This window comes from Anabrus simplex, chromosome 14 (genome assembly GCF_040414725.1).
Source record: "Anabrus simplex isolate iqAnaSimp1 chromosome 14, ASM4041472v1, whole genome shotgun sequence".
Taxonomy (NCBI): domain Eukaryota; kingdom Metazoa; phylum Arthropoda; class Insecta; order Orthoptera; family Tettigoniidae; genus Anabrus; species Anabrus simplex.
In genome coordinates this window covers 13,481,033-13,503,087 of record NC_090278.1, presented here as the reverse complement: position 1 = coordinate 13,503,087, position 22,055 = coordinate 13,481,033, and the positions used below count along the sequence as shown (strand labels likewise).

Below are 22,055 nucleotides of genomic sequence, written 5' to 3'. Positions count from 1 at the left end.
CGTAGAAAAATGCCTACGCAGCTTCCATTATTTTAGAACACATCTTGCTCCACTACTGTCAAGTGCATTCATATGGATAACTTCGAACCAAATGATAGGCCTGATAGCTTTGAGTGCATTAATAATTTTATACCAAATTTATGTTAGGAAGGTTTTATACCCATCGAAGGTGGATATCCAATTCGAGTGCCACACAACTTCCGAAGTTAAAACTATTGATGCCTATTCTAGCATTTTCCCCTTTCAGCCAACGATAAGCAACTGTCTCTAAAAGATCCGGGAAATCGTGACCAAGTGTTATGATTGAGAGACGCAAATTTTTTAGTGATGGTGCAAGAATCATGTAAGATTTTAAGTAATAGTTTTCAGTATTTTACACTTAAAGTGCGTAAACCAAACATAACCCTATTTCTCGTGAGTGAGAATGAGGACTACGTTATTTTCTTATAAATTACAAAATGATGATCTACCATCAATTCCGTTAAGTTTTAGGTGACTAGTGAGCTTGCGTCCGGGAGGTAGTGGGTTCGAGCCCTACTGTCGGCAGCTCTGAAGACGGATTTCCGTGGTTTCACATTTCTAATTAGGCAAATGCTATTGCTACACCCCAATTAATGCCAAGGCCGTTTCCTTCCCTTTCCCTTTCTTTTGCCGGCAGAAAGAACAATCTGCGTACATGCGACGTAAAATATCTTAAAAAAGAAGAAAAAGGATGACTAGTGCTGTGCATGTTCTAGTGTATCATACAAATATCACTGTACATACTCATCAATTCAGGTGGTTTTTTGAGAGTTGAAATTTATTTCTTTGGCTGTTTTAGATAATGGGCTGTGATGTATAGTATTTCATGTACGGTTAATCATGTTATTTGTAGACATCTATTTATCTTCTTAGCTGGCCACTGTTTCATACGAGAAACATTATTATTGTGTACGTCTATTTCTACTGTACCGTTCCCGTCTGAAATACAGTCCACCGGCGCCAATCGGAGAGCTGCGTGTTCGGTTCTTAAAAAATTGATCGGGCTAAAATAAAATTTAAAATCTCAGGATAAAATAATACCATGGGTATATGAACGGGAAACAGTATCATATTTCCGAAATAAAATACAAAATAAAGGGGTAAGATGGATTTATTAACTAATAAAACATTATTGAAATTCGAGATAAACAAAAATAATTAAAATATGGCTCAAATAAATGCCAAAAAAATTAATATGTGCCGAGCACATAATTAACATAAATTTACAACAATTTACAAAGGACGGGCATTGTCCCGTTTCAAAATGAAAACATTTACAAAATAAACGCAACGACCTGGGGAAGAAATTCACACTTCGCTTCGACCTACGCAGTTAAATTCATTTTAACGCATCCTGACGGATATCATTTAAATTATAAATACAGGACATACCGCGACAGAATAAAATTATGCTAAATCCGATCCATAATAAAACTATATATATACATCACTTATCATCAAATCAATATTTCAGGGACCTTAGCTTACATCTACACTGAATTTACTTAACAGACCGTTCTGTTATAAATTGGATGGCTTAGAAGCCTGCTTCCCAATAGAATGAGTTTCGGACTCATATTTAAGAACAAATCTTTTCAACGCTGGCCATGACATAATCAACAACAATCCAAGTAACACAAATTAATACAAAAAAAACACTCTCGGAGAAACCTGTAATGACATGCAATAAAAAAAATAATATCATCTGTGTATTCAATATCTGAAATATAAACAATAAGATACTAGACTCCTTCATATAAAAAGAACGCCGAACTCCAGGCTCAGCTTTCCGTCTGTTGATCTTTCACTAGCACGCTGTAATATAAATCACAGAACACTTCTATGCGCCTGCTATGAAACATCTTACTTCGCCAGAAAAGACTCTAACTAATTGGTTTGGTAAATCTTGCCTGAGAAATTCTAATATGTTTGAAAACATAAATTACGCTGCCATTCACTTCTCTGTTCATTTAATTAATACAAGGCCTCAAACTCAAACAATGGGACCCATACACATTCCTATGGCCTTAACTACATAATCCAATATAACACGGCTTGCAGATATGATACTCAACACATCTGGCCTAACACTTTGGGGTCCGTGAGTTCGATTCTCACAATCATAATGAACACTTGAGGCAAATCAAACCTCTCTCTTTCCATGCAGCTGACACCATTATATCTTTCCGATATTCACACATAGTAATCTCAGTTACAGGCTAATCTTGCCTTTTTCTCGTAAAAACATAACTCAATACCAATTAGCTAGTTCTCTCTGCGGATCTAGAAGATATTAGTTCGACGGTGCACGTATACGTTGGTCATCACTGCCATGTATTCCTATAAACGTGCTACATGCAGGAAAAAAAAAACCTTGCTAAATTTTATTCCCAGACCAAACTTTAGGCTGTGTAGCCTTCATACTAAAAGAGTCTACATCTTGTACCAAAATGGAATACACAGTTACCTTTAGACATATATATCCTCATCTACACCTAATCATTTCCCTCTTTCCCATCTTATAAAAAGGTAATAAAGTAAAATATAAAAATCAGGGTTCCAAACATGCATTTCCCTGAAACATGACACTAATCTATAAAAATACAACATATCTCAGTCACAACAAGACTGACATTTACATTTACATTACACTGGGATCGAATTAGCCCAATTCCTTCTATCTAAGCATGCCTATAATTAAAAATGAACTTAACTGGTAGCGTCTCAGTTTCTTCATGATTCCAGGCCACAGCGTCCAGCAAATTACGCCATTATTGCACCAAACTGCATGGCGTTATCAAATACTCTGCAAGTCTTTTCTTCTCTCTTCATCATTATGTAATAGTGCTTCGCACACACCATTTAATTGTACCGATACGATGACGACGGTTCGTACCAGTTCTTCGCGAAACCGAACGCGTACCGGACACGGTATTTGCACAAATCGTATGCAAATTACGCATACACGGGTACGGAAATTTCGACAATAACTATCGTTTTATTGATATAATCCCGTGTCACCACCGCACTTTGACATACGTGATACCTAATATTATTTATATAGCAAAGGTAATTGCTCTGTTAATATACTATGCACACTCGTAACTGCAATCTAACACTTGCATTCATGTAATGCATATTTTCAGAAAGAAAAACGTTTCAGCTTCACAAATCTACTTCTCATATGTTCACACTGGTCACTTAAAAAAATTACTTTCCTATACCACTGGCTTAATATCAAAAACACCGACCCGCGCGGTTCACACTTCAAAAACAGAGTGACTTTCCATTACCAGAGGCTACTATATACACCAAGCTCCCGGTATTAGTCATATCTTAGGGGATTCCACTGACGCGATGACGTTACTGCTCACCCACTACTCTACAAAGCGCTGATTCAAATAAAAATATGTTAATTACTTTATTAATTCAAATTAAGTATTGCAACTGTCTACAGGTAGTTCTTTTAATGTTTAACTGGCTTCTATTTTATATTAAAACCGTGGAGTCTAGCTTTATAACAAATTGCCTGATAAAATAAAGAGTAGTACAGCACTGTAAATTTAGAAGTTGGTAAGACTGACTTAATTTGTTTTGTAAATCCCTTCATTCTGCCATATCGCTTCCAGGGCTGTGATTGGTTCTTTTATAATCGGCCGCTCTCAAACACTCTCGTGCATCCCCGAGTGACTCATACGGAGTACGCGACATATTCACTGTTGCTATGCTTAGATAAGAAGCTATTACTGATGTCACCCGATGACGGAATACTGCATTACGCAACTTCTAGGTCGCATCATGACTCCCTTCGAATATGAACTGAAAATATTACAACATATTATATAATTGATATTTGGGGCATATATGATATGGCACACTACCTGACATTGAAAAAATATTCTCATTTCTTTGTTATCCAACTGAAATTTTGCAAGTAGGCTAAAATAAAATTACGTGATAACGCTACTTTCTATGTATAATTATTCATATTTTTGAGTTAATGAGTTGCATTTCATGACGTTAGACTTGTGATGTTTTCCCTAGGAGACTCGGAACGAACATGCATTATCTTCCCCTCAATCTCTCATATCCGCCATGGTTTTTCTGGGTTGCGGTCTGATGTAACCTTTCATCACTGCTACGGTTACACCCATCTGGTCGGGTTAAGTTCAAATGATCCCCGACCATAAGATGAACGTTCCAAAAGCTCAAACTTGTAGCACGACGTAGCTCCTCTTCTAGGCGCCGCACGAGCACGATGAGGGTGACCACACTAGCGTTGTTCGCGACAGCGGCCAACATAGCCAAATACAGCGACAGCAGTAGCAGCACCAAAACGTTCGCATTTGGCCCTAGATCATCGTCAATCTTAAACATATTGTGTTTGTGAATTCATTCGTTATGAAATAATTAATACCGTTATCGGTCACAATTTGTATTAACGTGTATTCCAGAACGCATTTCAGAGCTTATACTCTACCGTCAGGTGCTGAAATTGTTGCTCTGAATGATACATAATTGAAGGGTTGAGCATTAGGTTACTAACTGAAATTTCGTTAATTTTCAAAAAGAACAAAAAGAAAGTGTGTATAATCTGTATTTTAGGGCACATATTTTATTCGGAAGTGATATATCTAACTTTGAAGGACATGTATACATTTTTGAACAATTATACTGGTTTTCTTTCAAAACAACATATTATTTGTGAAAAAAATATCAATATTCTGAAATACATAGGCACAAAACTGTATCATATAGAAATAAATTACACTTATTGAAAGTTTGGACATTTTATCCTTTCATAATTTATTTCTAGTGCAATTTGTGTCACACTTCACTGAAATGAGAAACAACGGAAAACCATCGTCAGGCCTGTCGACACTGGGTTTCGAACCCATTATCTTCCGGATGCAAGCTCACAGCTGCGCGACTCTACCCACAAGGCCACTTCGCCCGATTTCTAGCACATAAATGCTCCAAGTTCCCATTTCGTCGTTTGGTCTTCATTCCTCGTGTTCTGCTGCTGCGCAAGCAAATCATTCCAGTTTCTTCCTGTATGGCATAAATTCAGTTCCGTTTTGAGATCTTTTATTTTAGCTTCATTTACTGGTATTCGCACTTTATATTTTCGAACGAACGCTCGAAATATATGGGATCATCCAATGTTCCGAATATCGAAAGTTCATTTATAATAATAAAATAATACCATTATGTTTTATTTACACAAGCATGAAAAATCAGCAGTTGTCGGACATGTGCATGACAAAGGTCATTAAGTATCAAATATACAAAATTCTCACTCTGTTTTGCACACACATCCAAAAGGGATAAAACTGAATATGTTAGAGCTCTAGAACTTTATAGACATCAATTAACAAATCCATACCACATACTCACTGATAATATTCAAAATGAATATATAAAACTAAGCTTTAGCAGTAACTGAATATTTCTGAGACGAATCACACCTATAGTTGACTTAACAAATTTACAATGTACATTGCCCCTGGACTTCCATAAAATGTTATAATATTCTTTGAAAACAACTGTGTATGAAATAGAGGAACAATTAAACGTCACGATTTCACTACCTGGCAATAAACTATAAGCTCTGAAACGCGTCGTGGAATACAAATTAATAACACCTGGGACTGGTAAGTATTGCATAGTGAATAAATTACCTATATTTACAAAGATTGTCACACTTAACTTGCGTAAACAATTTCATCAATCATGAACCCACAACTGAAATGGGAACGGGACAGGATGAGGAAGTGAGCTCAAAGTAAATTACACACTTAGTATTTTCGGTTCGTATACCTACACAAATTTATTTAAAACCTAAGGAATTGATGGGCATAAACAGTTCACTCGTACTGAAAAATATATTAGGGACCATTCCTTCAGACTTAGAACACGTATTGATGGAATCCTGTCCAATTGACACATGAAGTCTTAGTCACTACAGGAACTTGTCCAATATGAAAATTAAAATAGAGTGACGTTTCATTCTTGACAGAATATAATCCGATTTTATCAAATCACAATAAAATATTTAGAAATGTATAAACACTTTTATTTCTGTTTAAATACTTAGGAACTTGAAATGTTGAACGTATATTAATGAAGTCTTTCACTCTAGTATAGAATGTGAGGTGTTTTATTTTTAGGTGTTCTATTTTAGCACTCCGACAATCATTATTATTATCCTTTCTTAATGTGTTTAATCTCCATGATTGGTTTTTCCCTCGGACTTAGCGAGGGATCTCACCTCTACTGCCTCAGGGACAATGTCCTGGAAAGTGACACATTTGTTTGGGGATTCAAGTGGAGAGGGGGACCACTACATCGTCCAGGCAGCTTCACATGCTATACCGAACAGGTGCCTTCTGGAGGATGGGAAGATCGGAAGGGCTAGACAAGAAAGTGAGAAGGAAGCGGCCGTGGCCTTAAGTTAGATAATATCCCAGCATTTTCCTGCAGAAGTGGGAAACGACAGAACACCACTTCTAAGACGTCTGAGGTGGTAATCGAACCCCATATATTCAGTTGACTCCTGAAGCTGAGAGGACCCAGTTGCAGCCCTCGTACAAATTTTCAAATCTTGTGTTAGAAGCGCGAATCGAACCCGGGCTTCCGCGGGTGGCAGCTAATGACACTTATGGCTACATAATAGAGGCGGTCTGCAAGGGTTGTTAAGGAGCATACATAGGTAATTTTCCCTTATGATTTTTACTCACCTGTGGTTTCCCACTTCACCGTCAGGCAAATGCCGGGATGGTACCTAACTTAACAATCACACGCTCACCTCTGTATACTTGGATATGGCGTTAATCATCGCGAAGTAATATAAATCTCTACATCATGCAATATCTGTTACTACTGTATTCAAAGAGTTAGCTAATTTATTATTTATTCGACAGTGGATATACGATCATGATTCTATATAAGTTGCTCTTAAATAATAAGTACGATATATCTACTAAGGTGGTATGGTACAAATGCTTCAGTTACTCTCTCTTAAAATTTCTCAAGCTTGGTCCTAGTTAAAAGCGCAGCGCATCAGCTACGGTCAGATTCAAATTCTCTTATTTAATTTATATGATCTGTTTTGCCTTATGTACAGACTTACCAACTTTTTACGGTAGATTTTGATAGCAATATGCCACTGACATGAGACTTAAGGGTGAGAACATTATTAGATACACTATATACTTGCTTAGGGAAACTTGACCTTTGGTGCTTTAACCTGCTCGGTGGGCGATGCTGAAGAATTTGCCACATACATTGCACCAGTGCGGCCTCTGGTTTGTGCGAGTCCGCATGTGACAGGATTTGCCACAGATAATCCAGCATTGTGGCCTCTGGCCCGTGAAAGTCCGCGTGTGACCTGTAACACTGACAGTGCAGTCCGCTTATGAGGACCTAAACTGACTTTGAGGATGAAGGAATTACCACAGACAATGCATCAATGAGACTTCAGCACGTGTGAATACCCATGTGACGTGCAAGATGGCTTTTCAGGTGAAAGGATTTGTCGCAGACATTGCAACAGTATGGCCTCTCGTTTGTGTGAGTTCGAATGTGATGCGTTAGATTGACTTTGAGCGAGAAGGATTTCCCACAGATGTTGCAACAATGTGGCTTATCGCCCATGTGAAACCGTATGTGTCCTGTTAAACTCCCTTTATGCTTGAAGGATTTACCACAGACATTGCATCGGTGAAGCCTTTTGTCTGTGTGAGTCAGCATGTGGACTGTCAGTTGCGATTTTTCGATGAAAGATGTGCCACAGATATTGCAACAGGCTCGCTTAACGGCCGTATGAATCCGCACGTGACGTGCAAGACTGTTTTTCCGTTGAAAGGATTTTCCACAAACATGGCAGCAGTATGGCCTATCACCTGTGTGAATTCGTAGGTGATTTGTCAGATTGACTTTGAGGCTGAAGGACTTACCACAAACGTGGCAACAGTGCGCCTTCTCACCCGTGTGAGTGAGCATATGGACAGCAAGTCCGTCTTTCTGCATGAAGGATTTCCTACATACATAGCAACAGTATGGCCTCTCACCTGTGTGAGTCCGAATGTGATGGATGAGATTTGTTCTCAAGCCGAAGGATTTACCACAGACGTCGCAGGAGATTGACTTCTCACCCGTGTGACTCCGCATATGAACTCCAATAGCGCCTTTCCGTTTAAAGAATTTGCCACAGACATTGCAGTGATATGGCTTTTCTCCTGTGTGCGTCTGCATATGTACCATAAGACTAACCTTATGGCTAAAGGATTTACAACAGACGTGACAACAGTGTGGCTTTTCACCTGTGTGAGTACGCATATGAACTACAAGTGCCACTTTCTGCCTCGCCGATTTGCCGCAAACACTGCATTGGTATGGCTTCTCACCTGTGTGAGTTCGCATATGAACTCTAACACTGTCTTTATAGTTAAAGTTTTTACCACAGACGTTGCAATAGTGTACCTTATCACCTGTCTGATTCCGCATTTGACCTGAACGAGCGATTCTCTTGTTAAAAGATTTGCCACAGACGTTGCTACAGTGTGGATTCTCGTCCTTGTGAGTCCGCATATGGGCCATTAATTTCAATTTCTCGCTGAAGGAATTGCCACAGATACTACAACAGTGTGGCGTATCGGCCGTCTGAGTCCGCAGATGATAACTTAAACTGTCTTTCTGGCCAAAGGAATTCATACGGACATTGCACCTCAAAAAAGCTTCTCCGTCATCCGGAAGTTGATGATCTACGTAGGTCACCTCGGATATCGACCTACAGTGAAAAAAATACAATGATGTTACCAATTATTTAAGTCAACACCGCTACAACTCTCAGACAAAGGAAATGCTACTGAACACTCCATTCACTAATATCAAATGCTCATTACTTATGAACTTCACATTTCTGAGTGTAAACATCATCTGAGGTCATATTCAGGGTGTAGTCAATTTGAAGCATCGTCATCTTGAATCTCATTTTAACACGCAGGAAACTTCTGACGATATAGGAATGTATGAGCTCATAGACCTAATTTATAGAATGCATGAGAAGTGGTTCAGGCTAAAGGAGAAGTACAATGCTCTTTAATTTCGCAAATATTTACGTACTAAAAACTGTTACGTTTGTCCTTCTAGATAAAGGATGGCATATGCTTTGGAGATTTGATCTTGCTCAACCACTCTGCGGTTTGTGGTAGGCGAGTGGTAATTTTTGTAAGAGTCCCTCTTGGAAAATTCTAAGTTCCCAAGAAGGGAACTAGATATTTCTCAACAATAGAGCATGTCAAAAACAGATCAGATGTAGGGCTCTTCAGGCGTTTGCTCAATTAATCAGCGTTTCGTCTTAGTCAGACACACGCTGGTGAATAGAGCAAACGCCTGAAAAGCCTTACATCTGATCTGTTTTTGACATGCTCTATTGGTCACATCCCACTCTGATGAGTCTAGTGTCAGACCTAAGACGAAACGCTGGTAAATAGAGCAAACGCCTGAAAAGCCTTACATCTGATCTATTAAAGTCCCTTTTTGCGGTTGTTTGAGAGAAACTCAGTCTTGTAGACATTAAAAAAGTTGGGAACATTTTTTTTGCCGACAGTCAGCAAGATCTGCAAAATCATGGCAAATCATTTATACATATTATTATCTGTCAGGCAAACATACGTATTGTATTTTTATATTGTTATCATATCAGTGCAGCATTATATTACATCACAGTGTTGTTATTTCTATTTACATAACTTTGATGTGCAATCAGAGCTGACACACTAAATATAGGACGGTAGGCTTACACAAGGCAATTCGTACTACTACCATGTATTACATCAGTCTACATCTTAATTGCTGTCTTTAACAGAGGCAGCATGGAATATAGAAGCAACTAATCCTGATGAAATCCTCGAGAAGCCGAAAGATAACATGCAGATGACAGCTCTTTCCCTAACCCTGATTCTTTCATTTCACCTACAGATACTGCTGCCATAGACAAAGAGCATGGCTTATGTTGTAGCGTTTTATTACGATATTCTGATATCCTGAAATATCTGATCCCAAATGCAAGCTATCACGTCCTTAAATACCCTTACGAGTGTTCCTTTAACACTACACCTAAAAGGAGCATGAAAATCAAAGCTTGAGCCAGAATTCGAGATGAGAGGACATTGAATTAAACTGTAGGGGATACTGCTGCTATGTAAAGGAAAGAATAAAATTCATTTTATTTCAGAAACTTGATGGATCAAGCGTTATTTTTAGTAGAATGATAACATCGTTGAATAGCATCCAGGACTCCCAATTCATGCTGTAGGCACTGAATTCACATGCACCGGTGGAAGCAATGACTTCCTCAAAAGCAAAGTAGTGGGAGGCTTGACTATTTGTTGTTACTGCACTCTTAGGAATAAATACATGGACAAATAAAAGGGGTTACAATGATTCCAGACGAGACGGGCTAGACCACATGATCATCACACAAGGTATTAATACATTGCCACCACAAGACAACACAGGGCAAAAATATGACACTGGTTTGTATGTCGTACGTTTGTGGCATATCACTCCAACGAAAACGTGCAATACTCTGCGGCAATTCTTCTTTACGTGATTTTGTGACCAGTGATTTATCAGATTCTCAATTAGCTTTCTCAGTAAAATGGTATTTTGTTTTATATTGATGAACCATTTACACTGCAATAACACATGGCTCGTACCAGGTGATGGATACGGGTTCCCCACCGGCCGGTCGGCATTCTTGAGCGAAATATAATTCCTCTCGTAGACCAAACACACACAAAGTCCTTAATGGCAACTTTGACGGAGACGGAGACGTTAGATACGGAGTAGTTCGCAGACCAGGTACTCTACCTTTCTAGAAGTTAATGCCGAAAGTAGCGGAGCGTTCCTTCTCCAGAGGGCTGCAAAAGGCGTCTGATTTCCATACACGGAGCGGCGTAACTACCTGCTGTCATGAGCTCTAAAACTCTTCATAACAAGCGTCATATCCTTACGAAAATACGTCTCATGGAATCGGAAGCAAGCCTAATAAAGTACATACATGTAATAAGTGCATAACTGTAATAAAATACATAAATGCTTACATCCCCAAAACGGTTCGCTAATGTATTCTCTGCTCGACGAAATGTACAAATAATTCGCTCTCTGATACTACGTATATTTGACTACTATGATACTGTGTTGACTGAAATAACCTGCGATAGTAACAAGAGACTGGACCGGAGCCTGAACAGCTGAATAAGATATATCTTTAACCTGCGATATGACGCTCATATATCACCCTATTATAAGAAGCTGTCGTGGCTTTGAGAGCACCAGCGCCATGAGATTCATATGCTATCGGTACTGCACAAGGTACATTCCACAAATACTCCCAACTATCTGTTTTCACCTTTTTCTTACCTCTCGTCCTATCATGAACACAATACAAGATCTGGCTCCTCTCTTGCAATACCTGTAAACCGCACTGCAGTGTACAATCGCTCCTTCATAATTTCTGCTTCTAGATCATGGAATTCGCTACCCGCGAACATTAGAGACAATCCTTCTCATCGCAAGTTTAAATTCGCTTGCCGCGAGCAATTGCTGGGTAGATCCCGCTGACTTGCTGGATAATTGTTGAGTGAATGTAGGAATGAATAATATGAATGAACGGATTACTGTAGTTGCATCATTTAAGTGTACTTTATTTTGTGTATTTTGAAATCAGGGATTCTTTCATTATTATTATTATTATTATTATTATTATTATTGCTGTTGCTATTAATATTATTTGTTTATTTGCATTTGAAATTATAAGTAACGTAAATGTATACACATCAAGTGGTTAAGTGTAAAAGAGGGCCTTGAACCATAACTTCACCGCAATATCTATCCCCTGGAAGAGACGCATATTGGGAGGGCCCAGTCAGTGTGAAAATTATGCAAGGGTTACCGTCGCACAGCCTGTGACGACTAAAGAGGCGAGGACCCCCATTTGTATCGCATCACTGAACTACGTTTGGACGAAGTAGCGAATTAGACACAGCACATGGGAGAAGGCATGTAGGCACCTGTAAGGTGCAGAAAAGAAGATGGAGTGGAGAACAGTAATGCAAAATGGGGTACAGTTACTAAATGATGTACAACGGAAACTGAAGAATAACTAATATATCAGGTGTAAATGAGGTGTAAATGTATGACAATTGCTTCATGCAACATGTGTACGTTGAGGATAGAAGGAAAATCCAGTTTTTCAGTGCAACGCTCCACAAACTGGCCTGGGCACGAAAAGCAAAGACACCTTCTGGTCAGTGCTCGACAAGAAGACCGTTGACTGTCTTATTGTTGCCTGTGATCTGAATGGACGTCAGACGGAGGAAGGAAGACCATATATCCCCCTGCGGTCATGGATATGGACAGAAGAACGATGACGACGAACAACGAATTCCCGATAATGCACAAACTGATCATCACGAACCCACGATTCAAAGAGCGTGATACTCATCTAGGAAGGTACTAAAGTGGCTCCAATCCGAATCACAATGGCTAAATCTTTGTGAGACGACAGAATCTAAGAGATGTTGTAGACAACTGCAGGAAATGGACCAAAATGGATCAAATGGTAGCATTTGAAGGAAGCCGACGCCGTTGCAAAGATTACAGTGCCACCAATCATTGCAGTTGAATTAAACCGGACTAAAATACAAGACGCCGCATGCCCTATTATTGGAACAACTAAATGAGGGCGACGACGACAGATTGGCAATGACACGTGGCTTCGGTATGACAATGTTCAGGTTGCAGTAACGTTGAAACAACAGCTGTTCCACAAGTTTCTTGCCCAACAGAATATCTAAAAAGCAGCCAGAAGTAAGGAGAAGAAGGGCATTACCAAAAATAAAATCAAACAGCTCTGCAGGTCTATATGTGAAACTAGACATGAGCGAATACGAGAGGGATTTTTAACAGCTAGTCAAACGGAGGCATAGTGAAACGGAACATACCCAACGTTTTTACGGCATCAGTAATGTAACAGACGATGTGTTACTCGACAGCGTGAAGCACGAGATCGTTGGTGGAACTACTTTGACAAAATTTTAATCTTCGAATATCCGTATCTACCAGCCCCAATCACCTCCGCTCAAAAATAAGGGAAGACTTGCCGATTTTTATAATTAACACAAGATCACACTTCTGAGCCACGCAATGACAGTTTTCGAACAAATCTTCAACAAGAGAATCAGTGATTTAGCCCAAATTACAACGAGCCAACCTCGATTTGTGTAAAATTGTGGCACAACCGGAGCAATTCACACCGCACGGTTGTTCGTTGAGACACTGTGAAAAGGATAAGAGGCTTCATCTGGACTTTCTGGACCATGAGAAAGGCTTACATCGGGTACCTCGTGACCTTATCTGGTCAGCGCTACAAGAACGTGGCATTGCAGGGCACCATGTTGAGAGGGTACAATTGCTCTACGTGGAAGGAAGGATTTATGTTCAAGCTGCCGCAGGAGCATCTGATGACTTATGCATAACTGTAGGAGTCCACCAAGGCCCTGCCGTATTACTACTACTGTTCATTCTTGTGATGGACATTACATCAGATCTGCACATGGATACTTCTCTATGCTAATTATGCCATTTTGGCTGCAGAGAATGAGCTTGATCTGCAGCGCCAAACAGAAGATTGGAACAATCGACTAGCGCAATATCTCCCGCGCCTCAACAAAAGGAAGACAGAATACATGACATTACATCGTCGAGAAGATGGAAACATGCATGTTGACAGTGAAGATATAGCATGAGTGGTAAAATTTAAGTATCATGGCTTCACAATCTCTGATGATGGCCGACTTGCTGATGAAGTCAACTTAAGGATATACAAAGCCTGGCTGATGTGAAGAATGACAACGGGCACCCTTGCGACCGTCGGACGAAGAACAATATGAAATCTATTTACCGAACTGTTATCTGTCCTGTCGTTTTCCACAGAAACGAATGCTGGCCAGCTACAAAGGAGGTAGACCGCCAACTAAGCGTCAAGATACGAAGATGCTTAGGTGGAAGGTTGGCATAACTAGAGTGGATAACATTTCAAATAATGTTATTAGGAATTGTCTTGGCATTGCACCGATCCAGAAGAAAATTGAGCTGTGTGCGCTGGTTTGGGCAAATGTTACATGCAGACGATAATATATTGTGAAAGTCAGCATATTCACAGGAAGTAAACGGAAAGAGGCGCACGGGACGAACAAGACAGCAAAGGACAGATACAGTGCACAGCGACCAGAAAGCTGTAAACTACATAAAGACATGGTCCGAGACAGACCTAACTGTAGACAACGTATCACGAGGCACGACTAATATTAAAGAAGCAGAATAACAAGAAGCAGATCGATGGATATTCTATTGTAAAAAATGGGATACAATGTATATGTCACACAGCCTAGCATTCATCTCAATAGTTCCAATTCTCTCCCATTAAACCTGTGTCCAATATCTATAAATTACTTATTTTCACAATATAGTGTTTGAATGACAGAACGCTTCTGGATTTCGAGTATAAGACACTGCATTAAATGTATTATTATATATATATATATATTATACCCGTAACACGGTTCTATGTTAAAGTCCCCGATGTGTGGAGTTATGTTATCCGCCGAACACGCTTCCTCTGCGAGCATGTCAGCCGCGAGCAGCGGGGAAGTGAGACGTCACAACTGGGTAACTTGGTCAAGGTTGTATTACGTCAGACGACGGAATGTTCTATTCTTTTCCATCATTAATTTCTTCTGAATGAATTAAGATATGAAGAAATGAACTACATCACCGTGTAGCCTAATTTTTTATAATCATGATTCGCAAGTTTCAAGGAGATCTGTCGAAAATTACGGAAGATATTGGCCATTAAAATTCCTTGGGGATACTAAATAAACAGGCAGGCATTTCGTCTTATCAAGCCAGTTCACCTTGTACCACAGCCGAGATCAGACGGCGGGCTGTTGGGTATTCTGCGGTCACAATGTAAGTCGTCAGTTCGACTCTCTGGGAAAGTTTAAGTCCGCGTGTTACGATGCACTACAAGACTTAGAATATTTTCAGTATCGTGTGTATGGTGACAGAAACTGCGCTTTAGAGGAAATGTGAACAGTTGAGGAATATCGTCATTTACGAGAACAGTGTGACGGAAACTTACATTTTTCACCAATCCAATGTTACGCTAATATAATTTGATGTTCGTATTTGAATGAAAGTGATTAACTTTACATTGAATACTGAAAGTCTTGAAACGTGATTGTATGTGAGACGTCAAACTGTCCATGATTTTCTATTTGATCTTGACAAATGATAAACTGTGCTAGTAGTGGAATATAACCCAATATTTTCAGACTGTTCAAGTTATTGAATTTACAGTAGTGAAGCATCACTGTGCATTGTTGTTATACCAAAGGTGTTAGAACAATTTTTTTCTGACGGTACGTCTATATTACGAACGACTGATATAACTAATCATATTTAACAGTTCCGTCGAAGTTTGATTCTATTTTACAAGTGTTCAGATTCATAAGTGAGCATAAACTCGGTACAGTATTTAAACAATCTGGTGCATTTAACATTCCATAATTATCCCAGTAAGACTTGTGTCGAACCCAGGACAGTTCCAGGAAGGACAGTGTTTTTTTGTTGCCATTTTCGATAGTGAACGGGACTAAATTCACAGAACTTGTTCTTTTTCATTTGATGTTGTGTGGAGTATTAAAACGGGATACCTCATTTTCTACATCGTTATTCGAACAATGTTCTCATACTTAACTTTAATCAGGTGACTTTTGTTTAAAGTGGGTTTAATTTTGAGTTCAGTTTAATCCATCAGCAATGACAGTGTTCATTTAACTAATTAGTGACATCGCACTGCGAAGACAATTGAGTGCAGATCGCTACTAACTATTTTCTCATCTGTGCAGACCAATTACTTTGAATTCATTTTGTTACGGGGTTACCCGTGGAGCAGAAAGAGGTTAAACAAGGTGCGGGCCGGAATGGGTCTGACTACCAATTCAGAAATAATTTAAAACTATAACAAAGGTTATATTTCTTTAGGATTCCAAAAGCAACAAATAACAATGTAACAGGTACAAGTAGCAATTTTGAAACAAGTTAAGGAAATACAATTTTAGTGAATTTCACAGGATCTGGGTTTCAAGCCCCTCGCTTTACAACTCCTGAGCACTCAGCTCAAACTTACAAAACTCAGATTGTTCAAGGGCAGAAATCCCCTTAATTCAAGAGCTCTTGCTCCCTAAATTACAGCATTTAGCCTCCAAGAGGCATTCATTACAAAACTTGAACAAGAGCGAACGGGCTCTCAATTCCAAGCCTATTAAAGGCAGTACCAACAAATTGCAACTACTTGCCATCAAGGCAAAACTTACAAATACAAAACAGGGGTATCTTGTATCCAACCTACTGGGCCTTCGTGTAAAAGAAATATCCATGAAATAAATGGCCCTAATACAAAATGAAAGGAGGCGGATACTTGCACTCCTCAATGTAACTTCTTAAAACCTAAAGGGCACTAGGCCAATGAAACAGGGGCTAATCCCAAACTATAGAGGTGACTCATTTAAGAAAAATTTAAGACATTACAGAAAGAAGGAAAACCAGTTACCAAACGTAGTCACCTCAAACCAATATGAAGGGGAGCTCAAGAGGGTACATCCCGGATTTACAGTTTCAGGAATATGAAGTTATTACATTAGGCAGCAGAAATTACATTTTAGGAAAGCTAGGTTACATAACTAATGATTTTGGAGCTTCCCATCGGACTAAACTGCGGAGCTAGCAAGAAATAAGTATGTTATGTGGCCATTACCTTGTAGAAGACCTGCTGCCTGAAGAAAGAGGCACCTCCCGCCTCCTGCTCGATGCACACACTAAGTTAGATGTTGATCCGAAGGCCAAGAGACGTGATTCCGCAGTTTATAAACCCTCGGGGAAAGTTTGAGACCTTTTCTGAATAATTAAGACACACCCATGGAATTTTATTGGTGGAATTCAAAGTTACACTTCAGTATCGAAGAAGAAGCTTCTGATAGGCTGAAAATTAAGTACATAAATTCCTGATTGGTTGGATTTAAAACCGGCGGATAGAAAATATAAATATTGCCAACCCACAAACAAATGAACAAAAATTAGTAAAAAAAAATTATGAATACAACATTCCTTTAAATCAAAGTTCATCCTCTTCGCACCAGGGTGCGTGATCATAGTTTTTCAGCAGTGACCTCTATGACAGAATGTTCAAACTTCTTGATAAATAGTAAACAAACAAGTAGAAATTTACACAGTTCTGAGAACTTCATAATCACAAAATTACAGTAGTGACATCTTCTGAGGAAAAGTTTAAGTAGGTCCAGTTTCATCTTCACAGTTTCTCCTGTAGAGGAGTACATGAAGGCGGAAAATTTAAATATGCGGCGTAGAGGTGTACCTCCCGGTACACATTTCATGCCCCAGTGCCATGTTACAACTAAGACTACGAGTGCTCCTAGACCTTCCAGACCTCCGAGATATTTGAGACCTTCCAGATATTCGAGACCGGCTCGGAAGGTGGTGGCACCATGAGCGGACATTTCAAACCGCAATGTATCAGGACCAATTCAGCACCAAGGAGAAATACTCACTGTAACTGCTGTGCTCAGGTGATCTGACTTCATTTTATGAATAAACTATTTAAAAAATTTAGCATTCCATTATACTTAGCTTACTTCCCTCTCCTCTGTAACAAGTCAGATAAGGACCGGTCACCCCCGGGGCCAAGTCTTGTGTTCAGCTAGCCATCGAAACAAACTTTTACATTTACAATATATATATCAGCAATGGAAAATTTCAGGATTATCTGTATTAACCGGGAGTGACAGTATGTATATCGAGTGAAATTCTATAGGTACCAACAAGAGGGGAGTCCGTCAGTGTGTTCTAGGCTAAACGGAATTTTGCAATTCATATTTCTGCTTACATCCGTCATAGACAGCAGACGATCAGATCAATCAATTTATTTTCACCCTGATTAAGTCTATAAATATGAAGACCATGGGGGAATGGCACATAGTGGTCCGCTCAGGGCCATGTGTTCCTACACAAATGGAAGTTACCTCATAACTAATTATTTACCTCATAGATGTGTCTCTCCACAAATAGAAGGTAACCTCATCACTAATTGGTTAGCTCAGGGCCATGTGTCTCTACACAAAGAGGAAGTTAACCTCACCACTAATTATTTAGCACAGGGCGATGTCTCTCTCCACAAGTGGAACGTAACCTCATCACTAATTGGTAAGCTCAGGAATATGTGTCCTTCCACAAGTTAACAATTGGGAAATTTTATGAATATTAAAACATGTTCTTACGTAATTCAGTACCAAATTGACACAGCAAAACTCTTAGACATTCTGAAAGGAGTCATTTATGTGGCTGCATGATATTTGTAGACTGCTGAAACAAGAGTCAGAATAACACAGCAGCAGAGGTGAGATATAAAATAATACACAAAAGGCTTGTCACTTTGCTGGTTCAAGAGTGCCTCTGCACAAGATATGTTTAAGGAAAACAAAGCTAAATTAAACTCCATTCAAAAATAGTAATATTAGTTTTGTGTGTGAAAAGTATTCATTACCAACATTTTTATTGGTGGTCGTATTGCAAGATTGTTTTCCAACCCAGCCTATTGTGTCCTGTAACACATGAATTACAAAGAAACAGCAGAATTTGAACCTCAAAGAGATTACATACTTGGGCGTTCTACAGCTATGTGCATGGTTCTGCTGTGTATAATGAGAGCATGTAAGCTGATATTGGGCAGTTCTGATGACTGAAATGAATATTTCTTACCACTAGTTGAGAAAGTACAGTAGGAAAAATTCAAAGCATCACATAACAGAAGAGAAGACTCTTACCACCAACAAAATCAAATAAACTTTTCAAAATTCATAGTTTCCATCAATAATCAGGTTTGAAGTCAAACATTAGGCCATGACTAGCCACTCCAGAATCTACCGATACAAGGGTGTGACTATGAGCACAAAGCGGACCTTATACAATCATATCCCAGGGATTATCAAAGATCGTTCCTCACAGCAACCAACAAAGGGGTGACAGCAAAAACTTAATTAGCAAGTAGTACAATGGCACACCTACAGTTCAAAAACGCTACTGCATTAAAAGTTTGAAAACAGGATACACAGTTACATTACTCTGTTATGTTACTGATAAAAATAACAATTTTGAAATATTATTCTATTGTTACATTATTATTTACCTACCCCTATGATATAATAAATTCAATTACTTGAAGAATTCTGAAAAGTTTTTTATGCAACAAGCACAAATTTAAAACTTTTCTTGCAGCTGCCATTTCATTAGTTTATAATAACTGTGTAAATGTGTTTGCGAACAACAAAGTACAAGCACTTGACTGACAATGAGCAGTAAAATAAAAAGTGGGAAATGGCGAGAATCAGCAAGTGTGACGACAACACTGGAAGAAGCATAAATTCAATACCATGATATCTTTATATGCTTACAACAATATTGAAGTTTTATTTGATAAGTATGATATCTAACATGTAGCACTACTGTACTGAATATTTCATTTCTACAACACATTATCTGCTTTGGCGTTCACAAATGGAGAAATTTGACTTAACGCAAAATAGAAAGGGAAAGATGAAAAAAGAATCTAACCAAATAAATAATTCCAAAACTGACAATATTTGAGTTATAACACTATTGAACTGAGCCATCAAGATACTGATTAATGAAACTAAATGATATCAGATTGAAAATATTACATTGTGTACAATGTACATAAAAGTAACTTGGAATTTGTAGATTTTGTTTATAATCGACAAACATGCCTTTTCTGTGTGTCACTGTTGGTACAAACATACAAATTACTGAGAATACCTGGAGACAATAGTTGCAGATGGCATTTCAGATTATAAGAATGTGATTAAAAAATGATGCAGTGAAAGAAAGAATACATTTTTCACGGTTGCTTAAAGGTATTGTGTTTCTTTTCCTAGTTGCTTTACATCGCACTGATACAGATAGGTCTTACGGCGACAATCAAATGTATTGTAAACAAATAATACTTCAGAAATATCTAGTTCTTCTAGAGATATTTTTTAGATATATATTTGATATAACTACATGAAGGAAAAATAAATTTGATCTTAAAATTCTTGAATATTTTAGGTAATTTTAACAAGTAGAATTTTAAGATATTAATGTTCAAATGCAACCTTGTAAAGACAGGATTAAACGGATAAAAATGGTAAGTTTCAAAGATAAAACAATCACTGCTGAACACAACCGTGAATAGGTACAACATATTTCATACTGTATAGGGTTGTGGTATACATACTTTGTTTCTTCTTTGATGTACGCCAGCAGCTGATCATCAGTATTTTGTTGTATGAATAATTCCTCCTTAACATCTTCGGAAGGCTATAAGTAAGAAAAAATAAGAGTAGAATAAAGAAGTAAAGGAAAATACGAGGATATAGGCCTGAACAAGAAACAGCTGAGGAAATAAATTTCATATTGGCACAATAAAATATAATTAATTTATTGCCCAATTTATAATATAAACATTTAAGAATGGAAAGTAACACGCAAATCAAATCGAATCAAATCAAAATCACTATATTTGCAAAAGAAGTGTCTGCCTCCATGGCAAATGGTACACTGAAATACATTATTATCAAGCACTAGATTTTAAATTGAGAAGAGAAGAAGATATTTTCCTAAAATTCAGTCTTATACAATTTACACTAACAAGTTTTTAAGAATCACACAGCTCACCTTTAATAAATTTATATTATTTACAAAATTCTACTCATAACATCTTCTGCACTTACAAATCTAATCAACTCATACACAGTATTTGGAATGACTTTAAATAATACAATACAACTGCTACAAGATAAAAATTTACATTGCAATTATTTATTTATTCATTCGTTCATTCATTCATTCATTCATTCATTCATTCATTCATTCATTCATTTATTTATTTATTTATTTTGAAATTGTACCCTTTTTGGAACCTAGATAGCATAACAACCTGCTACGTCTGAACCAGAGCCACTTTTGCCACGGCTTTTCAGATAAGTGATAGGAGAGATAAGAATATTAAAATGTACATAACACAGGATAGCAGTAGACAAGGTAGTGATAGAAAATGAGGGACATGAAAGGACAAATACTATCTCCATATCATTACACAATACCATTCCTTGCTTTTCTTTCTCTTTCTGTTGATCTCTATTTCCACACTGACTGCCTATTATCCTTATTCTCTTATATTCACATTCTCCTCTTCCCATCACTCTATACATGACTTAACTTGCCACTTCTTTGTTACTTTCCATGCTCCTATATGTATATAAGGATGTAGGGGGTCAGCTGTCTGTAATTTCGTTTGTTTCACCAATTTTTCAGATATTTACCCGTTTTAGCTCAACTCAAGACCGAATCGGGTGTATTTATTTTTCGTGTCTGTTTGTCTGTTCCACCATTACAGTGAAACGGCTGGACAGATCTCGACCAAACGTAATATTTAATGCATAGTCATCCCGGGGAAGGTTTGATATGGATATAATTTTAAAATATTTGATTTTCTGTAAACTCCTTGGACTGTATGTGAAACGTCTGTTCATTATAAACAACTATTGTTATGCTCATAATTTACCTTACTGTTCAAATGACAGAGAAAATTACTATTTTCTGCGGGTATGATGTTCTGCATTGAGCGACCGACAGGCTGACAACGAACCTACAGGTTACAATGGCAACGTCTCTGACTTCTTTCCAGCAGGGAAGTAACTTATTGCCATTTTCGTCATAATTCCTGTAAATTCGTGGTTGTTCCTTGGGTAGAAAACAAGAGAGGCGTAAATCGCCCATTCTGCGGGACATTGCCGGAATATTGTTGGAAGTTATAACCGTCCTCGAAT

General features: G+C 38.2%; 1 protein-coding gene across 1 annotated transcript in view; it reads right to left on the bottom strand.

The window, feature by feature from the left end:
- Nucleotides 1-4,737: 4,737 nt before the first annotated feature.
- The window catches only part of LOC136885360 (zinc finger protein 567-like), a 48,827-nt gene continuing 31,509 nt past the window's right edge, over nucleotides 4,738-22,055 (bottom strand). The window contains exons 4-6 of the mRNA XM_068230253.1: nucleotides 20,462-20,544; nucleotides 7,980-8,812; nucleotides 4,738-4,745 (exon numbers count right to left, since the gene is read on the bottom strand). Coding sequence (XP_068086354.1) covers nucleotides 4,738-4,745; nucleotides 7,980-8,812; nucleotides 20,462-20,544 — 924 coding nt within the window. The remainder of the gene's footprint in view (nucleotides 4,746-7,979; nucleotides 8,813-20,461; nucleotides 20,545-22,055) is intronic.